Source organism: Oncorhynchus gorbuscha, linkage group LG03 (genome assembly GCF_021184085.1).
Source record: "Oncorhynchus gorbuscha isolate QuinsamMale2020 ecotype Even-year linkage group LG03, OgorEven_v1.0, whole genome shotgun sequence".
NCBI classification, from domain to species: domain Eukaryota; kingdom Metazoa; phylum Chordata; class Actinopteri; order Salmoniformes; family Salmonidae; genus Oncorhynchus; species Oncorhynchus gorbuscha.
Genome location: NC_060175.1, coordinates 108,811,001 through 108,828,508, shown reverse-complemented (window position 1 = coordinate 108,828,508; position 17,508 = coordinate 108,811,001). Strand labels below are relative to the sequence as shown.

General features: G+C 42.8%; 1 protein-coding gene across 3 annotated transcripts in view; it reads left to right on the top strand.

Moving 5' to 3' along the window:
* The window catches only part of si:dkey-109j17.5, a 70,758-nt gene that overhangs the window by 3,414 nt on the left and 49,836 nt on the right, over positions 1 to 17,508 (top strand). For all 3 annotated transcript variants that reach the window (XM_046344839.1, XM_046344838.1, XM_046344837.1), the window contains exon 2: positions 5,144 to 5,377. In XM_046344839.1, the coding sequence (XP_046200795.1) occupies positions 5,144 to 5,377 (234 nt within the window). The remainder of the gene's footprint in view (positions 1 to 5,143; positions 5,378 to 17,508) is intronic.

Below are 17,508 nucleotides of genomic sequence, written 5' to 3'. Positions count from 1 at the left end.
ATGCTTCACAGAATGCAAGTAAGACACATCTCAACATCAACTGTTCAGAGGAGACTGTGTGAATCCCGCTTTCATTGTTGAATTGCTGCAAAGGAACCACTACTAAAGGACATCAATGAGAAGAAGAGACTTACTTGGGCCAAGAAACATGAGCAATGGACATGGTCTGATGTGTAAAAATGTGAGATTTTGGATTCCAACCACCATGTCTTTGAGACGCAGAGTAGGTAAACGACTGATCTAAGTCGCTCTGGATAAGAGCGTCTGCTAAATGACTTAAATGTAATGTAAATGTAATGTGTGGTTCCCACCGTGAAGCATGGAGGAGGTGTGATGGTGTGAGAGTGCATTGCTGCCGACACAGTCAGTGATTTTATTTAGAATTCAAGGCACACTTAATCAGCATGCCTACCACAGCATTCTGCAGCGATACTCCATGCCATCTGGTTTGCGCTTAGTGGGACTATCAGTTGTTCTTCTACTGGACAATGACCCAACACACCTCCAGGTTGTGTAAGGACTATTTGACCAAGAAGGAAATATTATGGAGTGCTGCGTCAGATGACCTGGCCTCCACAATTATCCCATCTCAACCCAATTGAGATGGTTTGGGATGAGTTGGAACCCAGAGTGAAGGAAAAGCAGCCAACAAGTTATCAGCATATGTGGGAACTCCTTCAACACGGTTAAAAAAGCATTCCAGGTGAAGCTGGTTGAGAGAATGCCAAGTGTGCAAAGCTGTCATCAAGCCTAATGGTGGCTACTTTGAAGAATCTAAAATATAAGGCAGATTTGGATTTGTGTAACACCATGGATTACAGGCAACATCCGCATCGAGCTAAAGGCTAGAGCTGCCACTTTCAAGTAGCGGGACACTAATCCGGACGCTGATAAGAAATCCTGCTACACCATCAGACGAACCATCAAACAGGCAAAGCGTGGATACAGGATTAATATTGAATCCTACTACACCGGCTCTGATGCTCGTCGGATGTGGCAGGGCTAGAAGAATATTCCGGACTACAAAGGGAAAGCCAGCCGCGAGCTGCTATGACATGTCAATAGATTATATTTATCAATTAACATAATGCAAAGGGAGTGAACAGAAAAAAAATCTAAATCAAATCCATATTTGGTGTGACCACCCTTTGCTTTCAAAACAGCATCAATTGTTGTAGGTACACTTGTGCAAAGTCAGGGATTTTGTAGGCATATGTAACAGTAAAACTTTAGACCGTCCCCTCGCCCATACCCGGGCGCGAACCAGGGGCCCTCTGCACACATCAACAACAGTCACCCACGAAGCATCGTTACCCATCGCTCCACAAAAGCCGCGGCTCTTGCAGAGCAAGGGGAACCACTACTTCAAGGTCTCAGAGCAAGTCACGTCACCGATTGAAACACTATTTAGCGCGCACCACCACTAACTAAGCTAGCGTTTCACATTCGTTACACATATGGTCAGGTGTATATTTAAACAATTATACCAAACAGGTGCTAATGATCATCAATTCATTATGTAGGTTGAAACACAATCATTAACTGAAACAGCTGTGTAGGAGGAATAAAACTGGGTGAGGAACAGCCAAACTCAGCTAACAAGGTGAGGTTGCTGAAGACAGTTCACTGTCAAAGTCAAGACTGAGTACAGTAACAAGACACAGGGTAGTTATACTGCCTCAGAAAGCAGCTCTACCCTTTAGCTCAGTGCGGATGTTGTCTGTAATCCATGGCTTCTGGTTGGGGTTGATATCCAGAAGCTCTTTGTCTAATCCAAGGTGAGTGATCTCTGCTGTCCTGAATCTGAGGTGAGTGATCGCTGTCCTGATATCCAGAAGCTCTTTGTCTAATCCAAGGTGAGTGATCTCTGTCCTGATATCCAGAAGCTCTTTGTCTAATCTGAGGTGAGTGATCGCTGTCCTGATATCCAGAAGCTCTTTGTCTAATCCGAGGTGAGTGATCTCTGTCCTGATATCCAGAAGCTCTTTGTCTAATCCGAGGTGAGTGATCGCTGTCCTGATATCCAGAAGCTCTTTGTCTAATCCGAGGTGAGTGATCGCTGTCCTGATATCCAGAAGCTCTTTGTCTAATCCGAGGTGAGTGATCTCTGTCCTGATATCCAGAAGCTCTTTGTCTAATCTGAGGTGAGTGATCGCTGTCCTGATATCCAGAAGCTCTTTGTCTAATCCGAGGTGAGTGATCTCTGTCCTGATATCCAGAAGCTCTTTGTCTAATCCGAGGTGAGTGATCGCTGTCCTGATATCCAGAAACTCTTTGTCTAATCCGAGGTGAGTGATCTCTGTCCTGATATCCAGAAGCTCTTTGTCTAATCCGAGGTGAGTGATCTCTGTCCTCTTTTATCAGAGTGAAATAGATTGAGCAATAAAAGCTCCACATTTGGGATCTGCACTGTGCAGCTGTTATTCCATAGGCTGGGATCTGCACTGTGCAGCTGTTATTCTATAGGCTGGGATCTGCACTGTGCAGCTGTTATTCTATAGGCTGGGATCTGCACTGTGCAGCTGTTATTCTATAGGCTGGGATCTGCACTGTGCAGCTGTTATTCCATAGGCTGGGATCTGCACTGTGCAGCTGTTATTCAATAGGCTGGGATCTGCACTGTGCAGCTGTTATTCAATAGGCTGGGATCTGCACTGTGCAGCTGTTATTCCATAGGCTGGGATCTGCACTGTGCAGCTGTTATTCCATAGGCTGGGATCTGCACTGTGCAGCTGTTATTTCATAGGCTGGGATCTGCACTGTGCAGCTGTTATTCCATAGGCTGGGATCTGCACTGTGCAGCTGTTATTCTATAGGCTGGGATCTGCACTGTGCAGCTGTTATTCTATAGGCTGGGATCTGCACTGTGCAGCTGTTATTCTATAGGCTGGGATCTGCACTGTGCAGCTGTTATTCTATAGGCTGGGATCTGCACTGTGCAGCTGTTATTCTATAGGCTGGGATCTGCACTGTGCAGCTGTTATTCTATAGGCTGGGATCTGCACTGTGCAGCTGTTATTCTATAGGCTGGGATCTGCACTGTGCAGCTGTTATTCCATAGGCTGGGATCTGCACTGTGCAGCTGTTATTCAAAAGGCTGGGATCTGCACTGTGCAGCTGTTATTCAATAGGCTGGGATCTGCACTGTGCAGCTGTTATTTCATAGGCTGGGATCTGCACTGTGCAGCTGTTATTTCATAGGCTGGGATCTGCACTGTGCAGCTGTTATTCCATAGGCTGGGATCTGCACTGTGCAGCTGTTATTCCATAGGCTGGGATCTGCACTGTGCAGCTGTTATTCAGCTGTTATTTCATTCCAGGCTGGGATCTGCACTGTGCAGCTGTTATTTCATAGGCTGGGATCTGCACTGTGCAGCTGTTATTTCATAGGCTGGGATCTGCACTGTGCAGCTGTTATTCCATAGGCTGGGATCTGCACTGTGCAGCTGTTATTCCATAGGCTGGGAGCTGTTATTCCATAGGCTGGGATCTGCACTGTGCAGCTGTTATTCCATAGGCTGGGATCTGCACTGTGCAGCTGTTATTCTATAGGCTGGGATCTGCACTGTGCAGGTATTATTCCATAGGCTGGGATCTGCACTGTGCAGGTATTATTCCATAGGCTGGGATCTGCACTGTGCAGGTATTATTCCATAGGCTGGGATCTGCACTGTGCAGCTGTTATTCCATAGGCTGGGATCTGCACTGTGCAGCTGTTATTCTATAGGCTGGGATCTGCACTGTGCAGTTGTTATTCCATAGGCTGGGATCTGCACTGTGCAGCTGTTATTCTATAGGCTGGGATCTGCACTGTGCAGCTGTTATTCCATAGGCTGGGATCTGCACTGTGCAGGTATTATTCCATAGGCTGGGATCTGCACTGTGCAGCTGTTGCAAGTGCGCATTCTTCACTGGCTGTCCACTGGTTTCAAAAACAATGATTGATGGGCATCATAAACGTATTGAATTCAATCATTATTGGGTTCAAATACATATTTGCATTTGTGAACAGCCATCCACAACAACCACAATGTGCAAATAGCTAAATGAGACAGCGCATTGATGTGAATTACACTGCTGCTATGTAGATATGAATAATAAGTGATATCCGTATTTCCGTAGACCACACTGCTGTCATCCTTTACCTCTAAACGTTTATTAAAGTTGGATAATCTTTGGGTGCCAATAGCAGTCGCATCATTGGAAGACATAGCTTATAGCAGTCGCATCATTGGAAGACACAGCTTATAGCAGTCGCATCATTGGAAGACACAGCTTATAGCAGTCGCATCATTGGAAGACACAGCTTATAGCACTCGCATCATTGGAAGACATAGCTTATAGCAGTCGCATCATTGGAAGACACAGCTTATAGCAGTCGCATCATTGGAAGACACAGCTTATAGCAGTCGCATCATTGGAAGACACAGCTTATAGCAGTCGCATCATTGGAAGACACAGCTTATAGCAGTCGCATCATTGGAAGACACAGCTTATAGCAGTCATTGGAAGACACAGCTTATAGCAGTCGCATCATTGGAAGACATAGCTTATAGCAGTCGCATCATTGGAAGACATAGCTTATAGCAGTCGCATCATTGGAAGACACAGCTTATAGCAGTCGCATCATTGGAAGACACAGCTTATAGCAGTCGCATCATTGGAAGACACAGCTTATAGCAGTCGCATCATTGGAAGACACAGCTTGCACTGTAGCCTTCAAAAACCTTTTCCTGCTCTTTCCCCATGATCCATCAAACAAAAAAGTAATCCTCAAAGTAATCAAGTTTTTCAAAAGTATCTTAACTAAGGTATAGATCTGGGTGTCTGACAGTAGGAGACAACAGGTACAGCAGGTTATAGGTCTGTCTTAACTAAGGTATACATCTGTCTGTCTGGGTGGCTGACAGAAGGTGACAACAGGTACAGTATTGTCTGTGTATGAAACTGATTGCAAAGTTAAGAATGCACATTGTATTCAATAGGGATAGGTAGAAGCAGGCTGCGGATGAATTATACAGTTCTTGTTTGTCTCTGTGTGAAATTCGATTTTATTAATCAATATCAAATCTAAAAACATTGCAATAGGTAGTCTGTCTGACATTTGATCATCAGAATTACACACTCTCTCTCATTTCTACAGAGGAAGCACCAGGCGATGTACGATGAGTTTGTAAAGAAGAAGGATATGAAGCGAGAAGCCTACTCCTCATCTTCCTCCTCCCTCAATCCCTACTCCTCATCCTCCCTTCACAGCCTGGCCAACGGAGGAGGCCATCGCTGCAATCACTCCACCGCTGGAGGGGTGGGAGCAGGGGGAGGAAGAGAGGGAGCAGGAGAAGGGGTGACAAAGTTCCACAGACATGACCCTCGCCAGGTGTGTGTGTGTGTGTGTGCGTCCATGGTAACGGAATTACATTTTGACTCATTTTTTTACTTAAACATTTTTGCCAAACAAAAACTATTGATATAAAAGTTTAACAAATTAAAGTCTATGAACAAGGACTACTTTTAACAATTTCCACTGATGAATTTGTTTTAGTAAATTTAGTGTCAGAACTGTGCAAACTTATAGTAAAATCAGTTTTTTTGTGCAACCACATTTTCCCAAAAAGTATCTGCTCTGAAATAATATTCAAAGATGTCTGCAGAAATAATGGGGTGTCCGTTAATTACATGGCACCGTGAGTTTTCTCTTTTGGCAATTGAATTACAATTAGTGAAGTGGATCGACACCCGCTAACAGAATGACGTCATGGGTCCCTGATCTGTACAATACAGAAATGCATCATTATGGCTTCAATGTTGTTCTCCTCATGTTCCATAAGTTTGGACATCACAGTTGTGGTCAGTACAGTAGGGTAGAGGTCAGTAGAGTTCAGTACGGCAGGCTAGGATTCAGTACGGCAGGCTAGGATTCAGTACGGTAGGCTAGGATTCAGTACGGTAGGCTAGGATTCAGTTCGGTAGAGTAGAGTTTAGTACAGTAGACTAGGATTCAGTACGGTAGGGTAGAGTTTAGTACAGTAGACTAGGATTCAGAACGTTAGAGTTCAGTTCGGTAGAGTTTAGTTCAGTAGACTAGGATTCAGTACGGTAGGGTAGAGTTTAATACAGTAGACTAGGATTCAGTACGGTAGAGTTCAGTTCGGTAGAGTTTAGTACAGTAGACTAGGATTCAGAATGTTAGGGTTCAGTACAGTAGGGTAGGGTTCAGTACGGTAGGGTAAAGTTTAGTACAGTAGACTAGGATTCAGTACGGTAGGGTAGAGTTTAGTTCAGTAGACTAGGATTCAGTACGGTAGGGTATAGTTTAGTACAGTAGACTAGGATTCAGTACGGTAGGGTAGAGTTTAGTTCAGTAGACTAGGATTCAGTACGGTAGGGAAGAGTTTAGTACAGTAGACTAGGATTCAGTACGGTAGGGTAGAGTTTAGTTCAGTAGACTAGAATTCAGTACGGTAGGCTAGGATTCAGTACGGTAGGGTAGAGTTTAGTACAGTAGACTAGGATTCAGTACGGTAGGGTAGAGTTTAGTACAGTAGACTAGGATTCAGTACGGTAGGGTAGAGTTTAGTACAGTAGACTAGGATTCAGTACGGTAGGGTAGAGTTTAGTTCAGTAGACTAGAATTCAGTACGGTAGGCTAGGATTCAGTAGGGTAGAGTTTAGTTCAGTAGACTAGGATTCAGTACGGTAGGGTAGAGTTTAGTACAGTAGACTAGGATTCAGTACGGTAGGGTAGAGTTTAGTACAGTAGACTAGGATTCAGTACGGTAGGGTAGAGTTTAGTACAGTAGACTAGGATTCAGTACGGTAGGCTAGGATTCAGTTCGGTAGAGTAGAGTTTAGTACAGTAGACTAGGATATGGTAGGGTAGAGTTTAGTTCAGTAGACTAGGATTCAGTACGGTAGGGTAGAGTTTAGTTCAGTAGACTAGGATTCAGTAGGGTAGAGTTTAGTACAGTAGACTATGATTCAGTACGGTAGGGTAGAGTTTAGTAGAGTAGACTAGGATTCAGTACGGTAGAGTTCAGTTTAGTTGCAGTAATTTCAGTTCAGTTACAGTAATTCCACTAAAGATGTTTTTGGTATTTACGGGTTTTAATCACTTAATAATTCATAAACAAAATTGGTATCAGTAAATTCACCACCATTAAATGTTACTTCTGTGAACGGTCATTATCCTCCCTCATGAGGGAGACAAATTTGACAATATCTTCAGAATATGTAGGTTGTTGGTAACGGAATTACAAGGCAAGGATAGATTTCAGGTTAACATTAAGTGTTGATGTTATTTGGCAGGGGTCTTAGCATCGACGTTATTGTGTTGATGTTAGTTAGCGGAGGTCTTAACGTTGACGTTATTGTGTTGATGTTAGTTAGCGGAGGTCTTAACGTTGACGTTATTGTGTTGATGTTGGCGGAGTTCTTAATGTTGACGTTATTGTGTTGATGTTGGCGGAGGTCTTAACGTTGACGTTATTGTGTTGATGTTGGCGGAGGTCTTAACGTTGACGTTATTGTGTTGATGTTGGCGGAGGTCTTAACATCGACGTTATTGTGTTGATGTTAGTTGGCGGAGGTCTTAACATTGATGTTATTGTGTTGACGTTAGTTGGCGGAGGTCTTAACATTGACGTTATTGTGTTGATATTAGTTGGCGGAGGTCTTAACGTTAACGTTATTGTGTTGATGTTAGTTGGCGGAGGTCTTAACGTTGATGTTATTGTGTTGATGTTAGTTGGCGGAGGTCTTAACATGGACGTTATTGTGTTGATGTTAGTTGGCGGAGGGCTTAACGTTGACGTTATTGTGTTGTTGTTAGTTGGCGGAGGTCTTAACGTTGACGTTATTGTGTTGTTGTTAGTTGGCGGAGGTCTTAACGTTGACGTTATTGTGTTGATGTTGGCAGAGGTCTTAATGTTGACGTTATTGTGTTGATGTTGGTGGAGGTCTTAATGTTGATGTTATTGTGTTGATGTTAGTTGGCGGAGGTCTTAACGTTGACATTATTGTTGATGTTAGTTGGCGGAGGTCTTAACGTTGACGTTATTGTTGATGTTAGTTGGCGGAGGTCTTAACGTTGATGTTATTGTGTTGACGTTAGTTGGCGGAGGTCTTAATGTTGACGTTATTGTGTTGATGTTGGTGGAGGTCTTAACGTTGACGTTATTGTGTTGATGTTAGTTGGTGGAGGTCTTAATGTTGATGTTATTGTGTTGATGTTGGTGGAGGTCTTAAAGTTGACGTTATTGTGTTGATGTTAGTTGGCGGAGGTCTTAACGTTGATGTTATTGTGTTGATGTTAGTTGGTGGAGGTCTTAACGTTGACGTTATTGTGTTGATGTTAGTTGGCGGAGGTCTTAACGTCGACGTTATTGTGTTGATGTTAGTTGGCGGAGGTCTTAACGTTGACATTATTGTTGATGTTAGTTGGCGGAGGTCTTAACGTCGACGTTATTGTGTTGATGTCGGTTGGCGGAGGTCTTAACGTCGACGTTATTGTGTTGATGTTGGCGGAGGTCTTAACGTTGATGTTATTGTGTTGATGTTGGCGGAGGTCTTAACGTTGATGATATTGTGTTGATTTTGGTGGAGGTCTTAACATCGACGTTATTGTGTTGATGTTGGCGGAGGTCTTAACGTTGACGTTATTGTGTTGATGTTAGTTGGTGGAGGTCTTAATGTTGATGTTATTGTGTTGATGTTGGTGGAGGTCTTAAAGTTGACGTTATTGTGTTGATGTTAGTTGGCGGAGGTCTTAACGTTGATGTTATTGTTGATGTTAGTTGGCGGAGGTCTTAACGTTGATGTTATTGTGTTGACGTTAGTTGGCGGAGGTCTTAATGTTGACGTTATTGTGTTGATGTTGGTGGAGGTCTTAACGTTGACGTTATTGTGTTGATGTTAGTTGGTGGAGGTCTTAATGTTGATGTTATTGTGTTGATGTTGGTGGAGGTCTTAAAGTTGACGTTATTGTGTTGATGTTAGTTGGTGGAGGTCTTAACGTTGACGTTATTGTTTTGATGTTAGTTGGCGGAGGTCTTAACGTTGATGTTATTGTGTTGATGTTAGTTGGCGGAGGTCTTAACGTCGACGTTATTGTGTTGATGTTAGTTGGCGGAGGTCTTAACGTTGATGTTATTGTGTTGATGTTAGTTGGTGGAGGTCTTAACGTTGATGTTATTGTGTTGATGATCTTAAAGTTGGCGTTATTGTGTTGATGTTAGTTGGTGGAGGTCTTAACGTTGACGTTATTGTTTTGATGTTAGTTGGCGGAGGTCTTAACGTTGATGTTATTGTGTTGATGTTAGTTGGCGGAGGTCTTAACGGAGTTATTGTGTTGATGTTAGTTGGCGGAGGTCTTAACGTTGATGTTATTGTGTTGATGTTAGTTGGTGGAGGTCTTAACGTTGACGTTATTGTTGATGTTAGTTGGCGGAGGTCTTAACGTTGACATTATTGTTGATGTTAGTTGGCGGAGGTCTTAACGTTGATGTTATTGTGTTGATGTTGGCGGAGGTCTTAACGTTGATGATATTGTGTTGATTTTGGTGGAGGTCTTAACATCGACGTTATTGTGTTGATGTTGGCGGAGGTCTTAACGTTGACGTTATTGTGTTGATGTTGGTTGGCGGAGGTCTTAACGTTGACGTTATTGTGTTGATGTTGGCGGAGGTCTTAACGTTGACGTTATTGTGTTGATGTTGGTTGGCGGAGGTCTTAACGTCGACGTTATTGTGTTGATGTTGGCGGAGGTCTTAACGTTGACGTTATTGTGTTGATGTTAGTTGGCGGAGGTCTTAACGTTGACGTTATTGTGTTGATGTTGGCGGAGGTCTTAACGTTGACGTTATTGTGTTGATGTTAGTTGGCGGAGGTCTTAACGTTGATGTTATTGTGTTGATGTTAGTTGGCGGAGGTCTTAACGTTGATGTTATTGTGTTGATGTTAGTTGGCGGAGGTCTTAACGTTGACGTTATTGTGTTGATGTTGGCGGAGGTCTTAACGTTGACGTTATTGTGTTGATGTTGGTTGGCGGAGGTCTTAACATCGACGTTATTGTGTTGATGTTGGCGGAGGTCTTAACGTTGACGTTATTGTGTTGATGTTAGTTGGCGGAGGTCTTAACGTTGATGTTATTGTGTTGATGTTAGTTGGCGGAGGTCTTAACGTTGATGTTATTGTGTTTATGTTAGTTGGTGGAGGTCTTAACGTTGACGTTATTGTGTTGATGTTGGCGGAGGTCTTAACGTTGACGTTATTGTGTTGATGTTGGTGGAGGTCTTAACGTTGACGTTATTGTGTTGATGTTGGTGGAGGTCTTAACGTTGACGTTATTGTGTTGATGTTAGTTGGCGGAGGTCTTAACATCAACGTTGTTGTGTTGATGTTGGCGGAGGTCTTAATGTTGACGTTATTGTGTTGATGTTGGCGGAGGTCTTAATGTTGATGTTTGCGGAGGTCTTAACGTTGATGTTATTGTGTTGATGTTGGCGGAGGTCTTAACGTTGATGTTATTGTGTTGATGTTAGTTGGCGGAGGTCTTAACGTTGATGTTATTGTGTTGATGTTGGTTGGCGGAGGTCTTAACGTTGACGATATTGTGTTGATGTTGGCGGAGGTCTTAACGTTGATGTAGGATAGGAGAAGTAATCCCTCTCACCCCCCTAAGTTTTAGATGCACTATTGTTAAGTGACTGTCCCACTGGATGTCATAAGGTGAATGCACCAATTTGTAAGTCGCTCTGGATAAGAGCGTCTGCTAAATGACTTAAATGTAATGTAAATGTAATGTTATTGTGTTGATGTTGGCGGAGGTCTTAACGTCGATGTTATTGTGTTGATTTTGGCGGAGGTCTTAACATCGACGTTATTGTGTTGATGTTGGCGGAGGTCTTAACATCAACGTTATTGTGTTGCTGTTAGTTGGCGGAGGTCTTAACGTTGACGTTATTGTGTTGCTGTTAGTTGGCGGAGGTCTTAACGTTGACGTTATTGTGTTGATGTTAGTTGGCGGAGGTCTTAACGTTGACGTTATTGTGTTGATGTTAGTTGGCGGAGGTCTTAACATCGACGTTATTGTGTTGATGTTGGCGGAGGTCTTAACATTGATGTTATTGTGTTGATGTTAGTCTTAACGTTGATGTTATTGTTGATGTTAGTTGGCGGAGGTCTTAACGTTGACGTTATTGTGTTGATGTTAGTTGGCGGAGGTCTTAACGTTGATGTTATTGTGTTGATGTTAGTTGGCGGAGGTCTTAATGTTGACGTTATTGTGTTCATGTTAGTTGGTGGAGGTCTTAACGTTGATGTTATTGTGTTGATGTTGGCGGAGGTCTTAACGTTGACGTTATTGTGTTGATGTTAGTTGGCGGAGGTCTTAACGTTGATGTTATTGTGTTGATGTTAGTTGGCTGAGGTCTTAATGTTGATGTTATTGAGTTGATGTTAGTTGGCGGAGATCTTAATATTGATGTTATTGTGTTGATGTTGGCGGGGGTCTTAACGTTGATGTTATTGTGTTGATGTTAGTTGGCGGAGGTCTTAACGTTGACGTTATTGTTGATGTTAGTTGGCGGAGGTCTTAACGTCGACGTTATTGTGTTGATGTTGGTTGGCGGAGGTCTTAACGTTGACGTTATTGTGTTGATGTTGGCGGAGGTCTTAACGTTGATGTTATTGTGTTGGTTGATGTTAGTTGGCGGAGGTCTTAACGTTGACGTTATTGTTGATGTTGGCGGAGGTCTTAACATCGACGTTATTGTGTTGATGTTAGTGGCGGAGGTCTTAACGTTGATGTTATTGTGTTGATGTTAGTTGGCGGAGTTGTTGGCTCTAATGTTGACGTTATTGTGTTGATGTTGGTGGAGGTCTTAACGTTGACGTTATTGTGTTGATGTTGGCAGAGGTCTTAACGTTGACGTTATTGTGTTGATGTTGGTGGAGGTCTTAACGTTGATGTTATTGTGTTGATGTTAGTTGGTGGAGGTCTTAACGTTGACGTTATTGTGTTGATGTTGGCGGAGGTCTTAACGTTGACGTTATTGTGTTGATGTTGGCGGAGGTCTTAACATTGACGTTATTGTGTTGATGTTGGCGGAGGTCTTAATGTTGATGTTATTGTGTTGATGTTGGCGGAGGTCTTAACGTTGACGTTATTGTGTTGATGTTGGCGGGGGTCTTAACGTTGATGTTATTGTGTTGATGTTAGTTGGCGGAGGTCTTAACGTTGACGTTATTGTGATGTTGTTGGCGGAGGTCTTAACGTCGACGTTATTGTTTGATGTTGTTGGCGGAGGTCTTAACGTTGATTATTGTTTGATGTTGGTGGAGGTCTTAACGTTGATGTTATTGTGTTGATGTTGGTTGGCGGAGGTCTTAACGTTGACGTTATTGTGTTGATGTTGGCGGAGGTCTTAACGTTGACGTTATTGTGTTGATGTTGGCGGAGGTCTTAACGTTGATGTTATTGTGTTGATGTTAGTTGGCGGAGGTCTTAACGTTGACGTTATTGTGTTGATGTTGGCGGAGGTCTTAATGTTGACGTTATTGTGTTGATGTTAGTTGGCGGAGGTCTTAACGTTGACGTTATTGTGTTGATGTTAGTTGGCGGAGGTCTTAACGTTGACGTTATTGTGTTGATGTTGGCGGAGGTCTTAACGTTGACGTTATTGTGTTGATGTTGGCGGAGGTCTTAACATTTATTGTGTTGATGTTAGTTGGCGGAGGTCTTAACGTTGATGTTATTGTGTTGATTTAGTTGGCGGAGGTCTTAACGTTGACGTTATTGTGTTGAGGTCTTAATGTTGACGTTATTGTGTTGATGTTGGTGGAGGTCTTGACGTTGACGTTATTGGGTTGATGTTGGCAGAGGTCTTAATGTTGACGTTATTGTGTTGATGTTGGTGGAGGTCTTAACGTTGACGTTATTGTGTTGATGTTAGTTGGTGGAGGTCTTAATGTTGACGTTATTGTGTTGATGTTAGTTGGTGGAGGTCTTAATGTTGACGTTATTGTGTTGATGTTGGCGGAGGTCTTAACGTTGACGTTATTGTGTTGATGTTGGCGGAGGTCTTAACATCGACGTTATTGTGTTGATGTTGGCGGAGGTCTTAATGTTGACGTTATTGTGTTGATGTTGGCGGAGGTCTTAACGTTGATGTTATTGTGTTGATGTTGGCGGAGGTCTTAACGTTGACGTTATTGTGTTGATGTTGGCGGGGGTCTTAACGTTGATGTTATTGTGTTGATGTTAGTTGGCGGAGGTCTTAACGTTGACGTTATTGTTGATGTTAGTTGGCGGAGGTCTTAACGTTGTTATTGTGTTGATGTTGGTTGGAGGTCTTAACGTTGACGTTATTGTGTTGATGTTGGTTGGCGGAGGTCTTAACGTTGATGTTATTGTGTTGATGTTAGTTGGTGGAGGTCTTAACGTTGACGTTATTGTGTTGATGTTGGCGGAGGTCTTAACGTTGATGTTATTGTGTTGATGTTAGTTGGCGGAGGTCTTAACGTTGACGTTATTGTTGATGTTAGATGGCGGAGGTCTTAACGTTGATGTTATTGTGTTGATGTTAGTTGGTGGAGGTCTTAACGTTGACGTTATTGTGTTGATGTTGGCGGAGGTCTTAACATCAACGTTATTGTGTTGATGTTGGCGGAGGTCTTAACATCGACGTTATTGTGTTGATGTTGGCGGAGGTCTTAACGTTGATGTTATTGTGTTGATGTTAGTTGGCGGAGGTCTTAACGTTGACGTTATTGTGTTGATGTTGGCGGAGGTCTTAAGGTTGACGTTATTGTGTTGATGTTAGTTGGCGGAGGTCTTAACGTTGACGTTATTGTGTTGATGTTGGCGTCTTAACGTTGACGTTATTGTGTTGATGTTGGCGGAGGTCTTAACGTTGACGTTATTGTGTTGATGTTGGTGGAGGTCTTAACGTTGACGTTATTGTGTTGATGTTGGCGGAGGTCTTAACATCGACGTTATTGTGTTGATGTTAGTTGGCGGAGGTCTTAACGTTGATGTTATTGTGTTGACGTTAGTTGGCGGAGGTCTTAACGTTGACGTTATTGTGTTGATGTTGGCAGAGGTCTTAATGTTGACGTTATTGTGTTGATGTTGGTGGAGGTCTTAACGTTGACGTTATTGTGTTGATGTTGGCAGAGGTCTTAATGTTGACGTTATTGTGTTGATGTTGGTGGAGGTCTTAAAGTTGACGTTATTGTGTTGATTTTAGTTGGCGGAGGTCTTAACATCGACGTTATTGTGTTGATGTTGGCGGAGGTCTTAACATCGACGTTATTGTGTTGATGTTGGCGGAGGTCTTAACATCGACGTTATTGTGTTGATGTTGGCGGAGGTCTTAACGTTGATGTTATTGTTGATGTTAGTTGGCGGAGGTCTTAACGTCGACGTTATTGTGTTGATGTTGGTTGGCGGAGGTCTTAACGTTGATGTTATTGTGTTGATGTTAGTTGGCGGAGGTCTTAATGTTGACGTTATTGAGTTCATGTTAGTTGGTGGAGGTCTTAACGTTGATGTTATTGTGTTGATGTTGGCGGAGGTCTTAACGTTGACGTTATTGTGTTGATGTTAGTTGGCGGAGGTCTTAACGTTGATGTTATTGTGTTGATGTTAGTTGGCTGAGGTCTTAATGTTGACGTTATTGAGTTGATGTTAGTTGGCGGAGGTCTTAATATTGATGTTATTGTGTTGATGTTGGCGGGGGTCTTAACGTTGATGTTATTGTGTTGATGTTAGTTGGCGGAGGTCTTAACGTTGACGTTATTGTTGGAGGTCTTAACGTTGACGTTATTGTGTTGATGTTGGTTGGCGGAGGTCTTAACGTCGACGTTATTGTGTTGATGTTGGTTGGCGGAGGTCTTAACGTTGACGTTATTGTGTTGATGTTGGCGGAGGTCTTAACGTTGACGTTATTGTGTTGATGTTGGCGGAGGTCTTAACGTTGACGTTATTGTGTTGATGTTGGCGGAGGTCTTAACGTTGACGTTATTGTGTTGATGTTGGCGGAGGTCTTAACATCGACGTTATTGTGTTGATGTTAGTTGGCGGAGGTCTTAACGTTGATGTTATTGTGTTGACGTTAGTTGGCGGAGGTCTTAACGTTGACGTTATTGTGTTGATGTTGGCAGAGGTCTTAATGTTGACGTTATTGTGTTGATGTTGGTGGAGGTCTTAACGTTGACGTTATTGTGTTGATGTTGGCAGAGGTCTTAATGTTGACGTTATTGTGTTGATGTTGGTGGAGGTCTTAACGTTGACGTTATTGTGTTGATGTTAGTTGGTGGAGGTCTTAATGTTGACGTTATTGTGTTGATGTTGGCGGAGGTCTTAACATTGACGTTATTGTGTTGATGTTGGCGGAGGTCTTAATGTTGATGTTATTGTGTTGATGTTGGCGGAGGTCTTAACGTTGACGTTATTGTGTTGATGTTGGCGGGGGTCTTAACGTTGATGTTATTGTGTTGATGTTAGTTGGCGGAGGTCTTAACGTTGACGTTATTGTTGATGTTAGTTGGCGGAGGTCTTAACGTCGACGTTATTGTGTTAATGTTGGTTGGCGGAGGTCTTAACGTTGATGTTATTGTGTTGATGTTAGTTGGTGGAGGTCTTAACGTTGACGTTATTGTGTTGATGTTGGTGGAGGTCTTAACGTTGATGTTATTGTGTTGATGTTAGTTGGCGGAGGTCTTAACGTTGACGTTATTGTTGATGTTAGATGGCGGAGGTCTTAACGTTGATGTTATTGTGTTGATGTTAGTTGGTGGAGGTCTTAACGTTGACGTTATTGTGTTGATGTTGGCGGAGGTCTTAACATCGACGTTATTGTGTTGATGTTGGCGGAGGTCTTAACGTTGATGTTATTGTGTTGATGTTAGTTGGCGGAGGTCTTAACGTTGACGTTATTGTGTTGATGTTGTTGGCGGAGGTCTTAACGTTGATGTTATTGTGTTGATGTTAGTTGGCGGAGGTCTTAACATCGACGTTATTGTGTTGATGTTGGCGGAGGTCTCTAACGTTGATGTTATTGTGTTGATGTTAGTTGGCGGAGGTCTTAACGTTGACGTTATTGTGTTGATGTTGGCGGAGGTCTTAATGTTGACGTTATTGTGTTGATGTTAGTTGGCGGAGGTCTTAACGTTGACGTTATTGTGTTGATGTTAGTTGGCGGAGGTCTTAACGTTGACGTTATTGTGTTGATGTTGTTGCGGAGGTCTTAACGTTGATGTTATTGTGTTGATGTTGTTGCGGAGGTCTTAACGTTGACGTTATTGTGTTGATGTTAGTTGGCGGAGGTCTTAACGTTGACGTTATTGTTGATGTTAGTTGGCGGAGGTCTTAATGTTGACGTTATTGTGTTGATGTTGGTGGAGGTCTTAACGTTGACGTTATTGTGTTGATGTTGGTGGAGGTCTTAATGTTGACGTTATTGTGTTGATGTTGGCGGAGGTCTTAACGTTGATGTTATTGTGTTGATGTTAGTTGGTGGAGGTCTTAACGTTGATGTTATTGTGTTGATGTTAGTTGGCGGAGGTCTTAACGTTGACGTTATTGTGTTGATGTTGGCGGAGGTCTTAACGTTGACGTTATTGTGTTGATGTTGGCGGAGGTCTTAACATTGACGTTATTGTGTTGATGTTGGCGGAGGTCTTAATGTTGATGTTATTGTGTTGATGTTGGCGGAGGTCTTAACGTTGATGTTATTGTGTTGATGTTGGTTGGCGGAGGTCTTAACGTTGATGTTATTGTGTTGATGTTGGCGGGGGTCTTAACGTTGATGTTATTGTGTTGATGTTAGTTGGCGGAGGTCTTAATATTGATGTTATTGTGTTGATGTTGGCGGAGGTCTTAACGTCGACGTTATTGTGTTGATGTTGGTTGGCGGAGGTCTTAACGTTGACGTTATTGTGTTGATGTTGGTTGGCGGAGGTCTTAACGTTGATGTTATTGTGTTGATGTTAGTTGGTGGAGGTCTTAACGTTGACGTTATTGTGTTGATGTTGGCGGAGGTCTTAACGTTGATGTTATTGTGTTGATGTTAGTTGGCGGAGGTCTTAACGTTGACGTTATTGTTGATGTTAGTTGGCGGAGGTCTTAACGTTGATGTTATTGTGTTGATGTTAGTTGGTGGAGGTCTTAACGTTGACGTTATTGTGTTGATGTTGGCGGAGGTCTTAACATCGACGTTATTGTGTTGATGTTGGCGGAGGTCTTAACATCGACGTTATTGTGTTGATGTTGGCGGAGGTCTTAACGTTGATGTTATTGTGTTGATGTTAGTTGGCGGAGGTCTTAACGTTGACGTTATTGTGTTGATGTTGGCGGAGGTCTTAAGGTTGACGTTATTGTGTTGATGTTAGTTGGCGGAGGTCTTAACGTTGACGTTATTGTGTTGATGTTGGCGGAGGTCTTAACGTTGACGTTATTGTGTTGATGTTGGCGGAGGTCTTAACGTTGACGTTATTGTGTTGATGTTG